The 23,487-nt window shown below is 42.9% G+C and overlaps 1 protein-coding gene across 1 annotated transcript; it reads left to right on the top strand.

Annotated features, from left to right (window-relative positions):
* Positions 1 to 624: 624 nt before the first annotated feature.
* On the top strand, positions 625 to 22,653 carry ATP1B1 (ATPase Na+/K+ transporting subunit beta 1; the record flags this gene model as incomplete). The annotated part of the gene is made up of 6 exons (XM_084251524.1): positions 625 to 721; positions 5,087 to 5,215; positions 17,288 to 17,443; positions 19,289 to 19,473; positions 21,331 to 21,408; positions 22,255 to 22,653. The coding sequence occupies 6 exons, from the start codon at positions 625 to 627 to the stop codon at positions 22,516 to 22,518; spliced, it is 909 nt and encodes a 302-aa protein (XP_084107650.1). The 3' UTR covers positions 22,519 to 22,653.
* Positions 22,654 to 23,487: the final 834 nt, after the last annotated feature.

Genomic DNA, 23,487 nt, shown 5'->3' with positions numbered 1-23,487 from the left:
CCCTTCGGGCCCCAGGCCCCGCCCCCCGCGCTGCGGATTGGCTGTCCCGGTCGCTAGTGGGCGGGGCCCCGGGCCTGTGCGCCGCGGTATATAGTAAAGGTAGGGCGGGCGCCCTCAGCCAATTTCTCGGCTCTCGGCGTGCGTGCGCGTGCCGGGGCGGCCGTCCGTCTGTCCGTCCTCTCTTCTGACTTTCTCCTGCCCCCTGCCTGTCTCCGCAGAGGTCACAGGAGGTGGGGGCCAAGCACGCGTCCTCGGCGGTAGCTGGAGTGGCAGCTGCGGGTTCGCGGAGCCCCTGAGCCCCCTAGGGCGAGAGGCGCGCTCGGCGGACCAAAGAGAGCCCGGGAGCGGCCGCGCGCCCACCAATAGGTGCGGGTCTCGGAGCCGCCCAGCCTGCGCTGTCCCTCCCTCCTCCCTCCGCCCCCGCTGCCGCCTGCGCCTCCGCCTCCAGCTTCTGCCCTGCTCCTGCACCGCCGCGCGTCTGGCACTCGGAGAGCCGCAGCGGTAGCGGCGGGTGCACCCTGTGGAGAGACAGGCCAGGGGCGCGGACCGACCGCCGGAGAGGACGTGAGGGCTCGCGCCGAGTCACCCACCCTCAGTCCCCGCGGCAGCTGCTGATCCGTCACCATGGCCCGCGGTAAAGCCAAGGAGGAAGGCAGCTGGAAGAAATTTATCTGGAACTCGGAGAAAAAGGAGTTTTTGGGCAGGACCGGTGGCAGTTGGTGTAAGTACAGGGCTCCCAGCTTTGGTCCCCAGCATCTGGTGCTCTCCAGGCGGTGCATCCCCTGCGCAGGCTCTGCAGGCTCTACGGACCCCTCCGCAGCCACGCGCTGGCGAGGGCCCAAGGGGTTAGGGCGGTGGGCCCTGCTCAGGTCGCACCGGCCTGGGCTTGTCACTCTGTGCGGACTGCGGAGTCCCCTAGATGGGTGCGGGGTGGAGGGCGGTAGCATTCAAGCAGAGGGTTCTGAATATTGTAGCGGTCTTGGTAATTTGCAATCTACCCGAGCATCGCTTAAACCCTTTCCTCCTGGGGATGATCAGGCTCTGGGAGACCAGATAACCCTCTACCTTCAGTCTAGTTCCAAGTTCTAGAAAAATGAGCTTCGAGGCTTTGAGAGAACCCCATGAGGGTAATGGAATCAAATGCAGGCGAGGTTGTGGGTTATAACACCTTTTCTCCTACTCTAAACATGTCCCTCTAAACGAGTTGGGGGTTGGGGGTGGGAGAGAATCCATCCACACTGCAGTCTTTCATAGCTATGCCCAAGAGTTTCCCCCATGACCTCTCCCTGGAGACATCACAGTCCAGAAATGGCCCAGGAAGCTCCATGTCAGAATTCCCGCTTCTGAGCCTTGGCTCCGGAAACAAGGCAAAGTGCGGTTGTTTTCCGTGTCTACAAGATACAGAATCAGTCGCTTGGGTTGATTATGGCAAAGGATTAATCTAAGAAATAAATGGCACAAAGGCGGTAGCAGCTCATCTTAAATGATTTTGGGCAGCCTGTTGCTTAGCTGGGTAGACATTCTTTTTTTCCCCATTGAAAATTAGATACCTTACTTGTTTTCTGCCTCACTACACAGGAAGGCTGACAGGTTTGCTTTTTTTTTTTTTTTTAAAAAAAAGGTCATTTTGAAGGGCAGAGTTGTAGGCAAATGTATAAGAGTCGTGACTGCGGAAGGCAGAGAGGGAGGGAACTCCCCTCTCCTGCATCACTACCCCCTCCTCCTTCTCTAATATCATCATCACCACCATTATCATCTACACCACCAGCACCACCGCGGCAGCCACGGAGGGAGCCCAGGATAGGGGCTGGTGCAGTGTTCCTGATTGGGAGGATCTGTGGGCATCAGCAGGAGAATGAGTCAGGGAAATGGTGCTTGGCTGACATTTTGAAATGGAAAGAGCTGGAATATATGATTTTTGTAAAGAAAGAAATTGCAGCTTGTAGTGAGTCTCCCTTGATTGAAAAGTAAAGGGTTAATAATGCATCACACTTCAAGGATAGTCAAGGTGAAACCTCATTTCAACTGTGAAGCATAGGTATCCCTGAGCCAGGAAAATTGTAGGTCCTTAAAGTAAGGCCGTTAGCATTTATTTTATGTTTTATTTGATTTGGGAAGATTGTGTCCTACGGTGGGATTATTGCCATAGTTTCTCATATATCAAGGTAGCTCCCTTGTTTTCTTTATGTAGAAGGGGAAACCCAAAGAACTCAGGGTGTGTGTAGGGTGAGCATCTCCAGGCGGAGCCATCTCCTAGCAACTCCTCATAACTTGAGTGAAGACTGGAGCCGGGGGGTGCTGCAGAATGGGCCCCCTTTTCTGGTTATGGGCCAGGTGCATGCACACAGTGAAATTTGTCCTCCAGTGTTTCCCCCCTCATAAAATATATATCTCTTCCCTCATCCCAGTCTCAGGACAATATTTGTTTTAGAGAATAAAGCTACATGGAACAATTTGTTTTTTAAACCAGCATTTAATGTTATAGCACCTGCATGAGAGAGAGAGAGAGAGAGAGTGTGTGTGTGTGTGTGTGTTAATTTTTGTGTCCTAATACCACATCCAGCAAGGTGTCAATACAATGATTAATGAATTTGGGACACCAGGACAAGGGTGTTTGTCTCTTCTTTCCTTCCATTTTCTAAGGTGCAGGTGCCAGTTTTTGTTTTGTGCTAATATATATCTCCTCTTTTCTGGAAATTTAAGAAATGACAGCCTCTTTTAGGCAGAAAAAAAATTTCATCTCCTATGGAGAAAATAGCACCTCCCCAGCTCTAGGCCCGACATGATGCCCTTGGGATGAGGGCAGGTTGCCCTTGGCTCAGTTTTGCTTATAGGTAAATTTTCACCAAGATGGACGCAGGTGCCTTGCCTGTCACCTGCTGGAGAAATCGCAGCACTCAAATCACCTTGTGCTTTCCACCTTTTATTAAGTTAACAGAGGCATTGGTAGGTTTCTGTGTTTACCGCTGGGCCCAGATGCCATTTTGTCCGTTTGCCTGTGACCCTTTGAAGGGTACTCCGTTTTTCCTACCTGGGAAACCTTTATGTTGTTTGTATTTTTTTTTAAAGAGAAGAAAAATGCTTCTAAAGCTTATACTCTGTGCCACCCTGGCTGATTGGTACAATTTTTCCTTTTTCTAAAATTTTTTGAGCAGCTGCTGGTGGCCTGTGTCTCTGAACCCCTAGCATAGGCCCCCCCATTCCTGCATGCTCTTTTTTCAGCAGGTGACCTTCCTATAGTAACTGGGGAGGTTTTACTGAGAAACATCTCAGAGCAAAAGACAAGCATTCCTCTCCGTCTGTTAGAATATAGTGACAGGCAGAACCGAAAGGCTGTATCTTAAATTCAATCAGGTTGCATGCAGACTGACTTGTTTTTCCATTGCTCTATTTGTATTGCAAATTGTGCCCTCAATTCTGTACCTTTTTACCTTGTGAGAATTAGGTATCTGAAGTCCAAGGAATGAGTATAAAAACGTCCCGGTTAGAAGAGCCAAACCCGGTTAAACTCAGAGCTCCAAGATGAGGTGGGGGACAGTGATATAACAGGCCCTCACCAGTCTCTTCTGACGGTGTTCTACCAACTCTCGCACCTCTTAGGAGCATTCTCTGGAAAAATTTTCCAGATCTGTTGACGTCACAGTCTTGCCATTTGCCTACTGCTGCTTGGATACAGAATGCAGCACTTAACCCTTCTCCTGCTGGGAGGCGCTGATCGAGTTGGGCAGCTGTAGCCTTCCCCATTTTTCCCTTATCTTTGCTGTCTTTGCCTTTTTCCTTTTTTTTTTTTTTTTTGCTTTTGATAGAGGATTATGATAAAACAGGTTGGTGTGGTTTTATGTGTGTTTGACTTGTTTTAACAACTCCACAGCATGATTTCCCTGAATAGTTTCCTTGCTGATAAGGCTTTTGGGCGTTTACATGTATGGGGGAGGGCACCCTAGCTCATCATGCAGCACTATGCACCGCCCCCCCCCACCCTATGCACACATGGACACACTTCTTTTCAATAATACTTTTGTTCTGTAGCTTTTTCCCAAGGACCCGACATTTAATGCATAAGATCTGGATGTTTGCAGAAGTAACCTAAGGCTTCTTTGTGCAGTCATGTTTCAGGCCTGATAACCTTACGGTCCACTTGTTCTCACTTTTGCATTCACATCGAGCTGTTGGGCTGGCACAGGGCTGCCAGGCGATGCCTAGCACAGCCTGTTACTATGCTGCTAATCAGGGAGGATAATCCTTGTAAACCAGTAACTGATAGCCTCATTCCAGTCTATTGGCTTTGTGGGGTTTTGTTTTTGCATCTTTTTTTTGCAGCTACTTCAGCCTTTAGCCTCCATCCTGTTATCCTATGCACTGTGAGAAAAAGAAAATGGGACCTACCCAGTCAGTCTTTATTTTGGGTCCAGTTAGAAGAGTGAAGTGAAACGTGCTTGCTGTTTTCACTCGCAGATTTCTTTTTTCTTTCCATGTGTTTGGCTCCTCTAAAGGGAAAGACCATGCACTTAGTAATACAAATCAAAGATGGGGTGAGAGCAGGAGACAGTGTCCTTGGGTTTCTCAGCACACACATTTTCAGGCATCCGGGCATTTGGAGAAGCAGTAGAGCTTGAATTGTAAGATTCAAATGTCAAGGGACAAGTAAATGAAGAAAACACAGGTCTCTATGGGAGCATATTGTCATATTTGAAAAGCATTGCATAAGCACCCATATATAGCCCCAGCTTTTATTGGTGATCTTCGTGAAAAATATTTTTAATTTAGGGACTGCACTTGCTCCTAAAGATTCTTAGTTCTAACTGAACTAAGGTTCCTCTTACCGTTACCATCCGCAGATATGCACATGCACACACAGTCACACACATTCACACATGCACCCTCCCTCACTCTAGTGAAGGGCTGCCCATCTCCCCATTTTCACCCCACTGTCTGGGAGCGAGTTTCATCGTCTCAACCATGTTGGAGGCACTGGAGAAACCAGCTGGGGGAAGACAGGAAATGCATTCGTCTCTGGGAAGATTAACCCTGCATGCTGAGCTTGTGGTTGCATCACGCCTTTTGTTTCTATGTGTTCTCCCTGCAGTTAAGATCCTTCTCTTCTACGTAATATTTTATGGCTGCCTGGCTGGCATCTTCATTGGAACCATCCAAGTGATGCTGCTCACCATCAGTGAATTCAAGCCCACCTACCAGGACCGAGTGGCCCCCCCAGGTAAAACAAGTGGGAATAAATTCAGTTCTTTCAGAGGTAAAAAGGGTGTTACTCTTTCAACCGAGAAGAAATTCTTGTGATGATTGCCTGGGGTAGAGTATTAAACTAAGACTATGTAGGGAAAATAGGCCCTTCTCTCTGCTGCAGCCAGATCCCTGCCCGCATTGCAGACAGAGCCTCTGGAGGTTGCAGACATCTTATTTTCACAGCTCTGCCTGGTCCTCCCCCAAGCCTGCCACTCACCAGCTGTGTGACACCCCAGGATGGCGTCTATCACCTCATCCCTCATTCCCAAGGGGTTGGTTAGCGGGACCATCTCTGGGCCTTTCCAGCACTAACACATTTTTCACTGTGACTCAGATAAATCCATTAAAAGAACACTTTGGCTCCTGTTTTAAAAGATTAACATATTTTTAGGGACAAGAAGCTCTGAACTGACCAACTACTCACAGGCAGAAGAGCCATGACTTCAAAGGGCCATTCCCCACTTGTTATTGTCTCATTTGACCTTGACACAAAGGCACTCTCTTTTGATACCACTCACAATTTATATGCTTGTTTAATAGGAGGCTAATTGACTGGTTTTCTGGACCCACTTTGCTATTTAATAACTATCTCCTTTAGTTCTGACAACTTGGCTTTGCACAGAGATTATCGCAGAAAAAGGCAAAATGCCATGTGAGTCCCCTGTGGTGGTTTGGGTGCTGTATGTGTAGCATGACCTGTGTGGTCCACACCAGCTCCAAAGCCCCAGGGGAGGGCCACTGCCCTTGTGCCTGCTGCTAATGGAAGGGCAGGACAGTGCAGCTGTCTGGATCTACTAAAAATCACTCTCTGGAGGACCTAGAGTGAGAGAAGGAACGTTGCGTAATTCCACGTTCTCACGTTATAACTGACCTTGAGGCTGCCACTAGGGGTGCAATGACGTGCCCTTTCTCGGCTTCCCCTGGGCAGTGGTTCAGTGACGGTTTATGTGGATGACAGACAGCCTTGTCTTCATGGCCTCGAGGGGCCTTGACCCACTGTGGCTACCTATCGCAGACTTATTCCATCCACCTCCTTATTGAGTGTAGGGATGACGTGGATGGAGTGGGCAAACGTTGTCTTTCAGCCCCAAGTCGAAGATCCTGTAGTGTAAAACAAAAACCCAAAATACTTCCACATAAGCTGAGGTCATGAGAATTTGGGAAATGGAAAAAAAGTGTGTAAGTATATAAAATGACATAAATTTACCTAATAATCCAGTGTCCATCTATTTCCCAAAAGAGGCGGGTTCCTGGAGAGATTGAAGGGAGGATTCTGGTGTGTACAGAGAGAGCTAGGGTGATACAGAAATATACTGTACGCTGGCTTTTGTGACAATAAAGCTGGGTTTGTTTTTCACATTCTCTTCTGTAACATTTTTATGATAACATTAGTCATTGTAATTTAAATTTGTGTAGATCTTGGTATTTTTTTGCCACTGGAAAGCTGCCACCTTATAGTATAATTCTCACACTCGAAGTCCAAGGTGACCACGGAATCAAACATGTTTGTTTGTTTGTTTCTGACATTTAATAAATGGTCCTTGACTATAAAAACTTGGGGGAATAAGCCTTTAATAAAAATCAAAATTTTTCATGTCCTTTGTAGAGAGGGAAATTTTACTTTCAAAAAGAAATCGCCAAAGTGCTGGACCTTAACCTCGAAAATGACCTTGCTTAGGGAATCTACTGGCTGAGGTGCTTGGTTCTTGCAACACCCTCTCTGTCTGCCTCTCTCCCTCCACTTCCTCCCAGCCCCTTCCTAAAAGACACATTCTTGGGACCTATATTTAGTGTCCTCACAGCAGTTGGACTGACCTGACCAACCGTCACTTCTCCAAAGGAATGCTGGTGGCTCATCTTGGAAATATGCATTCCTGTCCTCTGGTCTGAGTCACAAGAAAAGTGTCTCCCAGTCCCTCCATCTTCTCCCTGTTGCCCTTTTCTGTTCCCTGGGCTCATCTGTCTTTCCTCTTCCTCATGCCCTCACTTGTCACCCCAGCAGGAGAGTGTCACAGGCTTAGCTTCCTTCACCCTTGCCTTGCCAAGGGGCCTGGCACTCATTTGAAAATAGCAGTGAACTCCAAGCAGGGTGGTGGGTCAGCAGAGCTCTGGCACTCATAAATGCCACCTGTGGATGTCCCGGAGGCTCTGAGGCACCCTACCTCCACCTCCCCTTGCATCTGTCAGAGGAAATTGTAAGAATTTGTGGTCTTGAATAGCAGTTCACAGATTGATCAAATATGTGCAAGAAGAACCTGGCTTCAACTTAGTATCTCTAAGCCTCCATTTTTATGACAGTTAAAGAGGGAAAATTGGGGATATAAGTCAAATAAACCTACTGAATGTGAAAGACTTTGATTGTCATTTAAAATACTAAGATTGAACTTGAGGCATGAATGCATACCCAACCTGCATGTACTCACTGGAAAACCTCGTGATTTGAGCTCTTCTTTTTTTTTTTTTTTTTTTTTTAAAGATTTATTACTTTTATTTATACAAGCACTGGGTACAGTCAGAAGCGCGGGAGGGTGAGAGAATTCACCAGAGCCAGAGCGGGGTGCAGAGCAGGCAGAAGGACCAAAGTACACTGCTGAGGGGGGCAGCGGGCGGCAGGAGAGGTCTGCGCGCCATGTGGGACCCTCCTCCGGTGGCCGGGGAGCAGCCGGGGATCAAACCGGTGCTGCAGAGGCTGCGGGCAGCTTGCAATCCAGCGCTCAACCACTGCGCCACCAGGGAGGCCCGATTTGAGCTCTTCTAAGTAACGTGTGTGAATGTGGTCAAATGAATCTGTTGTACTGATGCAGCACATTTCAGTTCCTATGTCTATAATACTGAGTAAATTGATAGGCTAAACATGACAGTCTTAAGGGCTGAATTACAGAATGGAAGTAGAATTAAGGAAAAATGAATATAACATGTATGTACAGTTTCTTGACCTGAGCGATAGTGGCCAGTAATGCATAAGATGTTCTTATAACGTGTTGATATGGGGTATTTCTGGAATATTGGAATAGATCTACCCTCTCAACCTGCAAGGCCTCAGCTGAGACATTAGGTTGAAACATGACTGGTTAGTGGCACTTTCATGGTGCCTGACCTAAATCTGAAAGCAACCCCTGCGTTCCTAAGCCATTATACATAGTCCCACAATAAAGTTCTCCTGAGAAAGAAAAGCAGCAGAACCTTTGGAGTTTTGTCCAGTGCCCACCATTCCATATACTGCTTATCCCCACCCAGCCTCAATTTTATGTTTTTTAAAAAGTAAACTATCCTATAAGGGTTAAGTGAGATGATAAATGGTTGGTTTTGGTTTGTTTGGACATTTTAAAAGGACAGGTTTATTAGGAAAAGAAGAAAAAGAGGCACCTGCATAGTCACGGCAGGCTGGACAGCTGCCTCTTGCCAGTGCAGATTGTACTGAGCGAAATGACAAATACTTGTAAAGTGAATAGTACTTTTGGTACTAGGTTTGCCTATAGTACTAGGCATCTAGTACTAATGGCATTTAAAGAAGGTTAACTAAATAGCCACTTCAGTTATTATAGCCTGACGCTCTGCTAGTCCAAGTTCTTCTTTTTGGAAACTGAATTCTCTAGACTGTGAGCTACATCTCATACAGCAGGTGATAGAATCTTAGCTCTCCACATCGCGCTTGGGAGAAGATGTGTTAAGGGACACATTTAAGATTTTTCCTCTAAACAATATTGTATTTGTTTTGAAGCCTGCCCCTTTAAAAACCCACACACACTTGAGTTAGCCCTTGTCAAGCTTTTCTCCCGGGGAGACCTTCTTAGGAAAGTCCTCAGCAGTGGTCAGTTGCTTCTTTTCTCTCCTGTTAATGCTGCTCAATCTGGAGAGGAGGGTCAGCTGTGCTGGAGAGAGCGGAGACCCCTGCACTCTTGCCGCCATGCATGCTCCCACTCAGCAGTTCCCGTACCTGATTTGACCCTGCTGGCCTTGCTGCCTGCCCCGACATGTAATGGAAAGTCTCCCTTCCCCACCATACTGTACTTCCCCAAATGCCCTCACTAAGCACGGGTGGAATGAAATCAAGGTCACTGTGTGTCACCGTGGGTCCTGGGCAGAGTCCCAGCTGCCCTGCTTCCTGGTATACAGGTATGAACATCTAAGCTTGTTCTTCTTAAGTTGGGGGCGGCTTTTTGTTTTGCTTTAAAGTAAGATGGCTCAGTGCTGTAGAATTCATTTTATAAGGGTCTTATTCTTGCTTGATGTATATGTGCCCTGAGGGAGGCAGGAGAGGAAGGTGGGTGAAGACCTGCAGATCCTAGCGGTGCTGGCACGGACGGACAGCAGTATAGGTGTCATCTTGATTCTGAGAGGGAAATGTCTTGTCTTGAAATCCATTTGGGTAGATGCCATTGTGATTTAAATTTCAGGGGGATTAAGTAGAATTCTCCAGAAGTTATTACATCATTTTCAGATATGCATCCCCCTCCTCCCCCCAAAGATTAGATCACACTATTCTCTTTCATTTCCATTTCAAAGGACTAATTGGAAACACTTGACTTCTTTTACTCTGGAAGAATTGTGCCTAGAAAAGTGCCAGCAAGGTATTTTTCTGCTGTTTTCAATTAAATCCATTGATCTGTAATTGGTGAGCACACTTGGTAAATATACTCTGCTCTCCAGGCCAGCTGCCTCTCATGTCCGCTTTCCTTTTCTCAACTCATTCTTAGATGGATCCTGCCCATCTGCTTCCAGAGTTTGAGACAGTGAGCTATCTATCATTGGTGGCAGCTAGGACTTCCAGAAGCTTCTATCCAGAATTTTAAGGGTGTAGGCTGCAAATTCCAAGTTCTTACTCTTCAGTGTGCCCAGCCTCACTGGTTTCAACATCTCACCTCTCTGTTGCTATTTCTTCATTTCTAAAGAAGAGGGCACAACCTGTGAGTCAGATCTTTGAGTATACAGGATGCCTAATGATTAACTTCAAAGTGTTGGAGCCTCAGAAAAATGGAACTGTATGCTCATTTTATACTGCACCTAAGATTATGCTACTTAGGACTTTTTTGTCAAAAAAATTTTTTTTTTTTTTTTTTTTTTTTTTTTTGCATAGAAGTACTAGGGAATAGGCAATGAGGCCAGAGTGGGAGGTGGGGGGGGGCAGCAGAGAAGGTGAGAGGATTTACCAGAGACAGAGTAGGGAGCAGAACAGGTGGGTTTACTGAAATACACTGCTAAGGGGAGCAGCAGGAGAGACAGGAGAGGTCTGCTGTACCATATGTGGGTTAGCTCCCTGGCTGGGAATCGAACTCAGTCTAAAGCAGTGATAGCGCTGAGACTTAACCCCTAGGCCACCAGGGAAGTCCTGTATGCTCATGTTAAATGAGTAAACAGAAACCTCTGATAAATAGAAAACCAGGTAGCAGATCCCCTGGAGTGTTGGTGAGGAAAAACTGCGGTGGAGCTTTACTAGGACTTTCCGCGCTACATCCCCAAAGGAAAGATCACGGAAGATGATTTTGGAAAGAGCAGGAGCCTCTTGGGTGCCATGGGGTCGGGCTGGACTAGTTGCAGTCTGCGGTGATTCTTTGTGCTTCTGGTTATCTCATGAGCAAGGGCTCATCTAACCCAGACATGACTAGAGGGAAGCTGTGGAGTTGACAACACAGAACAGAGATGGCTTATCTAGTGATGTTAATCAGAACAGTTTATCTCCTCCCACATACATGCAGGAGCAGACGTCAGCAGCTATCATGTATGATATGATGTATTTCATATGAGCACTGAACAATCATCTTTTTGTATTTGGACAAGTGAAATATGCTGTAAGTGCTTGTTCTTTAGTTAGGCCTTGAATAGAAAAGCATAATTAATGCAAACTATTGGGATTTGACTATATTTTCATGTAATAAAATTGATAGTTTTATGGGTCAGATATACTTTTAAGCTATACAAAATAGCAAAAGTAGTTCCTTGTGAAGTGCTTAAGATATATTCCTCTGAGCTAAATAATTCTTTCTGCTGACCTGAACATGAATATGCAACCACAGGGAAAAGTCTGATAATAAAGGATAATTCCATACAAGCAAGAAAAGGCCCTCAGCCAGCATGTGGCTTCTAGCTTAGACAGATGATTTCAGTATACCAGTGTTGTTGAACATTCAGACAAGGTGCAGAGAGTGTCCAGCAAGTTGCCTTTCAAAGACTTTTTAAAGGAAATCTCAATGTGTGGGAGGGTATAGCCTGACCCTGCCTAGATTCACACCAGCCGATCCCACCCAGGTGAGCCTCAAGAACAGAACCTGAGCCCCAAGGTGAGGCAAAGGCTGCTGAAATCTAGAAAGCAGAGGCAGCTTTGCCCCTGTCCCCTGCCTGTGTTTTACTAGGTAAATTGATTCTAATCCTACAGATGTAAAATCAAAATGAATACCCAAACCCCATAAATATCTTAATGGCACTTGGGGGAGGACAATTTGTGTATTTTTTAATGTTAAGATTATTATGTGTACATATAGAGAGATATACATCACCCTCCACATATGTATATGTGTACATAGATATGCCTGTGTGTGTAAAATCATACCCTCGATTTTTTTTTAACTAGAAATTACTTTTCAAGGTGGACTGCACAGGGGACACGGGATATGCATATATATTGTGTGCACAGCTAGAGTTAAGTTTCTTTGCCTCCTGTGCTCTTGCTAGTCTGACCTGTATCCTCCTGAAGGTTTCTATGGGAAATGATGCCGATTTGGAGCATAGTAAGTTCTCACTTAATCATGTTCAGAGGTTCTTGGAAACAGTGACTTTAAGCAAAATGTCCTATATTGAAAGCAGCTCCTTGAATGGCGTCATTTTCCTCAATGCTGACTGGGATTTTTTCTCACCAACGTTGTATCAAGAGAACTTTATTCAAGAATGTGCTGTATTGGCTTTCTGATCTATGGGACATATTATGTGACAGGACAAGCGGCTGTGCTTTGGGATTCATTTGAGGAGCAGTTGTAAGGTTAAGATGGTTGCATTCTTGTTAAAATACTTCAAACTCACAAATAGATTTAGAAATTATAAACTTACCACATAATAAACTTAACTGGAAACAAAGTACCTCATGAAAAGGCTCTCTCTTCTTCCTTTTCTTTCCCTCCACTTTTACTTTTCTGTTCTTTCTCCTGCTATGAACACCTAAAACTAAAGATTGTTTGTTTTCTCTACTTGTTTCTAAGGAGATATGGGATCAAGGAAAGGCAAGTGTAATTCTAAAAAGCAAAGTGCAAGCCCAAAGGTTTTCTTTAACCCCATGTCTTACCTAAAGTTGACATACTCATTAAATCAAATATTAAAGTTTCTATATTCATATCACTATTTCAATCCCTTAACGTGGCTTTCCTCAGTAATAACCCATATGTAATTGAAGGCAAAATATGGTCAAGGTTGCATAGCGCTCAGCATGGTTAATGTCATTTCAAAAGACAGTAGAGGCAAAAGAGTAGATTTTTTTCCTGGAGTATTCTGCTATCTTAGGCCTCTAGGAGTTACCACGGCAAACAGTTTCTCCTTGTCCAAAGTGCTAAATAACAACTTTAAGATGTGGATAATATAGAGAGGGACGAGCTGAGAATATCCAATCTAGTGTGAAGATAGTTACTGAGAACCCCAGTCAGCAAGGTGGGGTCTGTATTGCCCTTGGAGAATGTCATAATTGAGGAATTTGTGGGTGGGCTCAAAACAATCAGTTGTCAGATCAAGTTCCACTCCTTTCTATATCTTCTTTCCATTAGTCTGATAATGCAAAGTAAATGATTTAAAGGGTTTATACATCAAGTCAGGGATCCTTTATCTGCCTCTGAGAGGGATCTATTTGCTTCAGAGAACTTAATTTTGAGAAGAGGAATTTTCCTAATGGTTTGGAGATGATCTCATCAGAGAACTTCCTAATTAAGATGATCAAGAACAGAACTGGCCAGGGGACTGATTTCTGATAGCTTCCAGGAAGAGTAAGTCTTAGGCCAGCAGGCTCTGGACAATGAAGAGAGAGGAGAGAGAAGTAGTGGATGATGGAGTGAAGGACCTTCCAAAAATATGAAGGAGAAAAGAGCATATACCAACTAGGCAGTAGCCACCTTTGACTGTTGGGTGTCCTCCTGGATAGTGATGGGCTCCGTAAGTGAGGGTTTATAGAGAGGGACTGATTGCAGGATGTTTACTCAAACCCAGTAGGCTCCTTTTCTGGAGAAAACATTTAGGTCAGAAGTTGGGTATCTCAAAAAGGATGACCACTAAAACTTATGTTAGTTACACCTTCTAAGACCGTTAGAGAATCCAGAGGGAAACTTGAGCCTATAGAAATACACAAGACATGTCTGAGCTCCAGTGCTCTGTCATTCCTGGCTCCCTCAAGCAAGATATTACTTAAAATGGCAGGCACAAGGCAGCCCTTGGCCCAAGGTCTAATCCAGCTGGGCAAGTAATAGGATCATGAGACCTGAGGCTTAACCATCCATTTCAGCTCTTGCAGTCTTAGTTTCTCTAGTCTCTGATACTCTGGACATAACACAGCCAAAGCTCTTTAAGCATCTTCCATTTGGCGTTTTTCTTAATCATAACATATAGGCTTGACAGGGCTCACATCATCAACCTGAAGGATTCAGGCTCTCGGTGGACATTGGTATGATTCCATTACTTGATTTTTAAGGTTTCTTTGCCTATTCCAAAGAGACATGAGACCAATTATGTCTCCCTCTTTCTGGTTTAATAATACTATCATGCATGTAACAATCTTAACTATTATTTCCATAAATCAGGTCTTAGATGATTGACAACAGAGATGCTAATAAGGATGGGCTGGTAGAAGTTTCTTGGTAAACGTAAACTTAGCTTTGCCCGTAGCTCTTAGGCTTCTGGAAAATGAACTAGCAGTTCCATTTTCTTTGTAAATAGCCCAGAGCAGTGAGTGAGGAGAATTGATGCTTTGGTGTCTCACCTGTGTCACCTGCTCTCTTAATATTGGAAACTGTTGGCAATTTGCATATTCCTGCCTCCTCTTCCTTCTCTCCTTTTTTCTCTGGGAACATTTGAGAAGTGCAGTCAGGCATCACCAAATGCCTGACATTCATTGTGAGAAATTCATTGTTAGGTGATCTCGTGGTTATGCGAATGAACATCGTAGAGCGTCTGACACAAAGCTAGATGGCACCGCCCGTTACACACTAGGCTGTACATTACTGTCGTCTATGTGGCCACCACTGACCCAAAGTGGATAAGCATGGCATGAATGTATGTCACCGTTCCTCATACACATCCAGGAGATGGAGCCTTGAACAGCTGCTGGAAGGAAGAATGTAGAAACATCCAGAAAGTGAGAGGCAAAGTGCTGGGGAGGACAGAAGGGTCATTGACTTGTGTGATGCTCACCCTGCAATTTAGCTCCTACCATGTTTACTCACCACATGACCTTCTAGGTTCATTTTCCTCTTTTTTACTTGCTGAGCGAGACTCTCCAAACCTCACAACAGGCTCATTGACATTTTGTTAGTGTTTTGTATTTTGCTATGTCACCACTCTGTTGGTGGCACAATTGTCACTGATCATGCTGACATCCCTTAAGTAGCTGGCTGGTTCTTCCCCACCTCCCCTCTTTCTAAAGGTAAGGCGAGTAGAGCCTGCTTCTTGTTTTCTGACACTTGCCTGTCTCATCTTCTTCGCCCTCTATCTCTCTCCCACTCTCCTGCGTTTTCTTCACAAGCATGGAGACACTGTTTTACCCTGTGTGCCTGGATCTTCTCTTAGTCCATGACTGCTCTGTTCTCCTACCCCCACCTTTGTCCCCATACACAAAATACCTAAAATAGGCAAACCTCCTGCCTGACAGATCCAAAGGCATTGATGTCCGATTCCTCTGGCTGCCCTGGCACTGACTTCTCCAGTGTCAGAGGAGTCCCTCAGACTCCATTCTCCTGACTCCAGTATTATTCAAGAATCACCCCTCACTCCTGTCCTCCAGTCTTTTGCTAAAACTCTGGCTTTGAGCTACATCTGTGCTTCTCCCAGGTCTAGGCAAGTCACCTTGACTTAAATGTTTTGTTTATAGCTCAAACCAGAACTACTAGCTGAGCCTTCTTTACCAGACAGGCTCAAGCACAGAATCCCAGTGGAAGCTTTTGCTTGCTTTTGTGTACTATATTTTTACAGGTAGCTATCATTTTTGTTCTAGGTTTTGCTTCTTAGCACTACCAATGATCACAATGCCAATTTTCTAACTTAATAAGACTGTTCAGGGTATATTTCGATTGCTTTAACATACCAACAATTTTCTATGGCTTGTAAGTATTAAAACATGGTTTTCATTTTATGAAGATTGCTTTATGAGCAAATTCAGATACTTCTGCTTTGACTGCTTCCTCTTACTGTTGAGCTTTTCTCCTCTTAATTCCTCAGCTTTTCTCCTCTTAATTCCTCAGGTTCCACATCACCTTTTTTGAGATAATTCTTAATGTCACTCCTAAAGTAGCTTGTCTCAAATAACCCCTCTATCTGGTTCCCATTCCTTGCTGGCTTCTTCATCCTTTCCCTTCCTCCAGGGAACTGCAAACATGGAAGAACTTGTCCATGCAACCCCCTAACTGGGCTCACCCTCTTATTATTTAACCACTTTTGAAGCTCAAAATCCTCCTTAATCTCTAGAAAAAAGTAACTGCAATTTAACCCAGCCCTGATGGAAGCCTGTTTGCAAACCTCACCATAGTGCTGCTCAGTAGTTACTATGTTCTAATGTCACTTCCATTTTAACTATGCGATTGTCTTCATGTGTGTGTCACTATTTTTTTGTCACTCCCAAAGCAGTGATCCTCAAACCAGGAGCTCGTCAAGCTTTTTAAACAGAGATTCTCAAGTTCCATCTTAGAGATTATGATTTGGCCAGTCTGGAGTGGCGCCTGTGAGTCTGACAGGCCTGGGGACAGTGATGTGGGTGCTCTGAAGGACACTAAGAGGATATCTTCTGGGCCCAGCACTTTAAGGACAGGACTGGGAACAGGGACCAAAGGAGGGTGACCAGATTGAGCAAATAAAAATACGGGAGGCCCAACTAAATTTGCGTTTCAGCTAAATTCACAGATAGTGTTTAAAATACAGGTATGTCCCAAGTATTACATGGGGCACATGTATATAGAAACTTATTTGTGGTTTATCTGAAGTTCACATTTAGCCAGGAATCTGGTATTTTACCTAACAGCCCTTGAGTAGAATGCAATTGTGAGACTACACCCTTGGGCCCAGATGGTACTGTGTAGTATCACTGAAGTATCTAACTAGGGCAACTTAAAATGGCAGGGGACTTTTGGAAATTAAGAAATCAAAAAAGCTAGATAATGAGTGAAAACCCCAAGTACACATACTTTGGATTTTACCATTTGGCACTTGACTCTCAGAATAACCATTTACTTTTGGACTGGAAAACAGTATAATTGTATATCAAGTTCATATTGTTCCAGTTTAGGTTAAAAAAAATCCAAATATCTCTACTGAATACTCTTGGTTTTGTTGTTTTTGGAATGGTTCATAAATTCTTTGACAAATAGGAGTATAAAGAAGCCCAAGAGCTTACATGCGTGGATGGTTGTGCCAGGGATGGGAAAGCTGCTGGCACAACATGTTAGCTAGCAATGTAGTTTGTGAATGTGGGCATGTGGGTACTGGAAGGATAGCAGGCTTTGGTGTACAGTATACTTAAGTTGGAATTCTGGTTCTGCCATTTTGTTTGTGACCTTGGGCCTGGTTCTTGACCTTTCTGTGCAAGAAGTGTTTTTGTTCATAAAATGGACATAATGCCTTATGAAATGTTGCTGGGGGAATTATATGATATATGATATTAAGAGAGTTACTAATACTTAGGTACTTAATCTAAATGCCAGAGAAATGGCTTCGCATGAGAGGTAAGAATTTAACCCATTCTTTCTCAGCCAGATGGGATTAGCCAGATATATTTTGTACACAGAGACTGCTTCTCAGTTTTCTTGGTTAACTGCTTTCCCGCTAATGATCCTCTATGTGTGTTTTCCCCCCACCTCTCTTCCTGGTCTAGGTTTAACACAGATTCCTCAGATCCAAAAGACTGAAATTTCCTTCCGTCCTAATGACCCCAAGAGCTATGAGGCATATGTGCGGAACATAATGAGGTTCCTGGAGAAATATGGTGATGTAGCCCAGAAGGATAACATGATTTTTGAAGATTGTGGCAGTAAGTAGACACATTTTGGGTGTTTGTGGCTGGTTAGGCCTGATTTCCCATTTCTCTTTGTCATTTAATGACTGAAAGATTCTCATAATAATTAAAAGACTGAACTTTGGCAATACTGAAAGGACACATTTTTTCATTTTTTTTTTTAAAGCGAGAAGATTCATGGGTTAGCTCAGATGCAATGGAAGAAACAATATAACTTCAAGTGTTATTATCATCTGCCTCTGAAAGGTGTCTTTTTAAAAAAAATATTCATTTTTATTTTTGTAGAAGAACTGAAGTATAGGCCTGAGGCGTGGGGGGTGAGGATTCACGAGAGACAGAGTGGGGAGCAAAACAGGCAGATTTACTGAAATACGGTGCTGAGGGGAGCAATGGGGGAGACAGTAGAGGTCTTCTGCACCATATATGGGTTAGCTTCCTGCCAGGATTGAAATCAGGCCTTAGTGGTGATAAAACTGAGACTTAACCCCTTGGCCACCAGGGAGGCCCCAAGCTGTCTTACTTTAGAACAGCTTACTTTAAAACTCCCAGACATCTCTGCTTTTCACTACTCGGACCTGGGTTTTCAGAAGTAGAATTGCTTCTATTTTCAAATTCCCACCTCTCCCCCTCCCGCACCCTTATAGCAGAGGATACAGGGCCTTCACTCACCAAATGACCCTTTGACGTAACTGTAACAATACTGATACTGATGAATTGATGAAGAAGGATTTAGGGACAATATATTTTATAGACCTTGGTTGGAATGATAATAAAACTATGTTGCAGGCTGCTGAGCATTTGGGTAAGAAATGACTGATGGTAAAGAATGGCTTTAGTAGCATGGCCTTCGACAGGAATACACATTCTCCTTGCTACCCAGAATGTGGGTTTCCCAGACATAGTGTCACACCTACCAAAACAAAATGCCTTTCTGAATTACTAGGTGACCATCAGTCCTTGGGTTTCAGTTCAAGAACTTACCAACTCGTTCTTCAGATGGCAGACTGTTGTTTTGTGATCATGTGGAGAGAATTGCCATTTTCAGTCATCTTGAAAAGATTTACTCATTTAAAAGTTTTTAGTACACTTTCCTCATTAGAATCTAACTGAAGTTTTCATCTTCCCTTTGCAGTAATAATCAGGGTGAATCACTTATAGGAGATGGACTGAATCGAGGCACTTTCCCAATTGAAGGGAAAATAATCTTTGAACCTAAAAAATAGATAAAATTTTGATACTGGCATCAGTTTCCTGTAGGGGACTTTGTGTTAGCTTTGAATTATTCATTCATTCTGTCTTTGATGTGAGATATGAATAAAAATGCAACAATGTGATTTCTCAGTTGCATAAGGACTTGTAAGAATTCACAGCTTAAGATAATTTTTTTAAAACTTGATGGGTGGTTGAAAAGGGAAAACTACTTTTTTTTTTCTATTCCCTTCTAACATGCTAATTAAGGGCATAGCTCCGGGAAGTTCTGAGCAGAAACACTTCTAGTTCTAAAAATTATTGACAATCCTTTCAATTTGTGTTGTAATTGTAACGTTCTAAATAGCTGACTCATTCATTATTTAAAGGAAGAAAAATATTGCCAGAGACCAAACATCATGTGCTGATAATCAAGTACCATGAAACTTTGGTGTGGGGTCATGTATTAGATATTGCTTTTGTAAAATACATTTTTAATGTCAGTGAAGAGATGAGCGATGGTTTGCTAGAAGCCCTTGCTTACTTCAGACAATGCATCAAGTGCAGAATAACATATAGTCTTAAGGGAGGTGATGATGACAAGAAAGTTCTCTTTCTCAGTGGTGCTGGGGAATTGTTGGCACAATGTGGAAATGGTGTTTACTTTTTCAGATGTACCCAGCGAACTCAAAGAACGAGGAGAATATAACCATGAACGAGGAGAGCGAAAAGTCTGCAGGTTCAAGCTTGAATGGTTGGGAAATTGCTCTGGAATAAATGATGAATCTTTTGGCTACAAAGATGGCAAACCATGCATCATTATAAAGCTCAACCGAGTTCTGGGTTTCAAACCTAAGGCAAGCAATGTTTTAATTATAGATTTTATAGGAACTGTTCACCTTTTAGATGAAGTACCTCCTTAGTATAAGGAAGCTTTAATGTAGACTCAGTGACAATCTTGCAGCCCAGTCTATAGAGTAACACCAAAAACTTCTGCATCTATCTGGAAATTCTTGTAATTTTTTTTAATGTTATGAGTAATTCCAAGTGGTAGAGTCCAACTCTAAAAGTTAGTCCTATGGTCCCATTCTTAATACTTCTATTATGTTCTTAATGATTTGTAATTCTATAATATGAATGCTTTAAAAGTGAAAATAGAACAGGTATGTTTAAATTGAAAAACCACCTGCATGGGTAATCACATTACGATTCAGAGCCTCTTGTGGCCAGCATATTTTTAAAGCTGTTTGGCAATTTGAAAAAAAAAAAAAAATTTTCCCCCTGAACGGAGATTTATTGCAAAATTAGAAGTTGAACCCTATGTAGGTTGGCTTTTGGTATCACTACTTATAAATGGGTACACATTACCTGAGATCACTGAGAAATAGCAAATTACCATTGCTCACCATTTGGTGAGATAATAATTCTTCAAAAGGAAAAAAATGGTGTTGTCTCTGCTCTTATAAAAGATTTTTCTTTCATTCTCTCCCCCACCGCCATCATTAATAAGTAATCCTGCCCCTTCCCCATGAGGCATGGCTTCCCCCAGTTGTCCATGTCAGCATTGTCATTATGAGTGCCATTTTCCACTCTGATAGGAATCCACCGCTGTCTACTGAGATACATGAACAAACCACTTCATTTCTGGAATCTGATTTTTTAATCCACTCATTTTCTCACATATGACATTAATGTGGTTCCACAATGCTTGTTGCCCATTAATGATATTTTCCAAAGAATATCATATAAAGAAGAAAAGGTTTATTAACTGACTGATGTATCCAAATTCCTTTATTGCCAGTAGAGGCAAAAATGGATGAGTGGGTGGATGGATGGTTGCCTGGCTGGCTTACTAAATCCCTTACAAAAACAAATGTACATCTTAACAGAAAGTTAACCTTCTTTCCACTTGGAAAAACAATGGCGAAAACCATTATGTTGCAGTCACAGTTGATATCCACATTGCTAGAATAGAATCCAAGATAAATGAGCTATTTCAAAATGAAAGGGATTGGTGTGGTGTTTCCAAAGGACAACTAATCCTAATCTTTGCTTTCTCAAACCTTGCTTTTGATAATTTCTCTTCAAAGATACTGAGTGATATTTGTACACCATTCCCATTACCACTTTTTAATTCATTACCCCAAATTAATTCTCCACTCCAAGTTCAATACAACTACTACTTTGTTGTTGGAATTGTTTTTGTCGGTGATTACAGGTCTCTAGCAACCCACTGGAAATTCCAAAAGAAAAAAATTCTAAAAGAGAGAAAACCTACTTGAAAAAAGGCACATTTGAAGGAAAAAGATGGCACTATTTTGCATGACTCAGGAGAAAAACCCAAGTTTTAGAGAAACAAAAATGTTAATCAAATTTTCCATCTAATTACTATAATCTTGAAAAATAAGGGGCATTGTTGGTCAACTTTTATTTCTCAGTGCCTTTGAGGAAAACATAAGGGTTACCATTAGAAATACCATTTATTATTGGACTAAATCATAGCTTCATTGTAGTGGTCACAAGACTTGGGCACTTCTATTTCAGCAAAATCACAACATGAACCTTTCTGAGATTATTTAGGGTAGTCAGTCATTCGGCTTTCCTGGAGTGTTTTGTAATTTCATTTGACCTGCTGTGACCACCATGTACTTGTTTTTCAGAAATTTGAAAAGTTGTTTACAAACTTACTGACCAAACATGGGTTTTATTTCTAGCCTCCCAAGAATGAATCGTTGGAGACTAACCTAATTAAGTATAGTCCTTATGTCCTGCCCGTCCAGTGCACTGGCAAGGTAAGGTGATATTAAGTTCCTTGAGATGGTGCAGGGGAAGAGAGCAAAAATGAGTGAGACTGTTTTAAGTTAAAGGTAAAACCTTAATATGGGAAATAAGAAACACTGCTTCCAGGAATTAGTGTCAGTCAATTGTATACGGGTAAAACTTCGAAAGAATAGAAAGATGTAACAGGAATAAAAACATATGTCAATTCCTCCACAACAGGAAACAGAAATATGTGAACTTAACCAACTGACTGGAATATTAATTGGTAAAACTGAAAGGTAGACTAGCCCAATAAGTGCTTGTCTGGTACTCAAGGTGTATTAAAATCATAGGTCAACATTTTTGTTTTGATGGACAGTTCACAAAAATTTGTGATCTTGGATTTTCTTTAAAAAATATTGAAAAATGTGTTTCCTTTAGTAATAAAAGCAGATACTTGATGGGTTATTGAGAGGGAGGTGCCAAGAAAGGAAATGAGAAGGAAATAGTTAAATCTTTGGTGATAACACGGAAATGTCATCCACTGGGCCCTCACCAGTGGATTTCTGACTTGATGTTTCTAGAAGGTTGTGTTGACCTAAAGAAATGCTTGGTTGGCCGTTGCTGCAGGTCCCTATTTGTACAATGAGACTGGCCTCCCTTTAATAACCATTTTTCAAGGCTAGTCTGGTTTGGTCTGAGTCTATTTCATTCTTATGTGGATAGCATAGCAGTGTCCTTTGATGGTTAATGTTAATTCATCTGCTTCTGGGGGAGGTTGGGCTGCGCCTGTCAGAGGGTGATCTATGGGAGTAACAGAGTGCAAGAAGTAATCCAGGATGTGAGGCACTAAAATCTCCTTTCCCTCTGGTTTTTAGCGAGATGACGATAAGGATAAAATTGGAAACGTGGAGTATTTCGGACTGGGTGGCTACGCTGGCTTTCCTTTGCAGTATTATCCCTACTATGGCAAACTCCTGCAGCCCAACTACCTGCAGCCCCTGCTGGCTGTACAGTTCACCAACCTCACAATGGACACTGAAATTCGCATTGAGTGTAAGGCATATGGTGAGAACATTGGGTACAGTGAGAAAGACCGTTTTCAGGGACGCTTTGATGTAAAAATTGAAGTTAAAAGCTGATCACAAGCACAAATCTTTCCCACTAGCCATTTAAAACATTAAAAAAAGATACAAAAACAAAACCTACTAGTCTTGAACAAACTGTCATACGTATGGGACCTACACTTAATCTATATGCTTTACACTAGCTTTCTGCATTTAATAGGTTAGAATGTAAATTTAAAGTGTAGCAATAGCAACAAAATATTTATTCTACTGTAAATGACAAAAGAAAAATAAAAATTGAGCCTTGGGACGTGCCCATTTTTACTGTAAATTATGATTCCATAACTGACTTGTAGTAAGCAGTGTTTCTGGCCCCTAAGTATTGCTGCCTTGTGTATTTTATTTAGTGTACAGTACTATAGGTGCACACACTGGTCATTTTTCAAGCCATGTTTTATCATATCTGTTTTCTACTTTATGTGAGCAAGATTCGTTGTCCAAGGTGTAAATATTCAATGGGAATAAAACTGGCATGGTACTTTTTTGTTTGGTTTGGCTCTTTCAAAGATAATGGCCCATCAATGAGCATTTTTAACACTCCATAGTCTTTTCCTGTGGTGTTAGGTCTTTTTTTTTTTTTTTTTCCTGGGGCTGGGGGTGGGGTGGGGTGGGCTGTCATGGGGGAACTGCCCTTTAAATTTTAAGTGACACTACAGAAAAACACACAAAGGTGATGGGTTGTGCTGTGCTTTGTATTGAATGCTGTCTCGACATCTTCCCTCGTCCTCCAGTACGTTCCGAAGCTATGTATGAGATCCGGAGGGCCCGTCACTTTGGCTAGTGGCAGGCCTAATTAATTTGCTTTGTACGTTTTCTTTTACTTTTCTTCTTTCCTTTCCTGGAGGCATCACATGTTGGTGCTGTGTCTTTATGAATGTTTTAACCATTTTCATGGTGGAAGAATTTTATATTTATGCAGTTGTACAATTTTATTTTTTTCTGCAAGAAAAAGTGTAATGTATGAAATAAACCAAAGTCACTTGT

This window comes from Talpa europaea, assembly GCF_964194135.1.
Source record: "Talpa europaea genome assembly, chromosome: 12".
NCBI lineage: Eukaryota > Metazoa > Chordata > Mammalia > Eulipotyphla > Talpidae > Talpa > Talpa europaea.
This window is presented reverse-complemented; position numbering and strand designations above follow the sequence as displayed.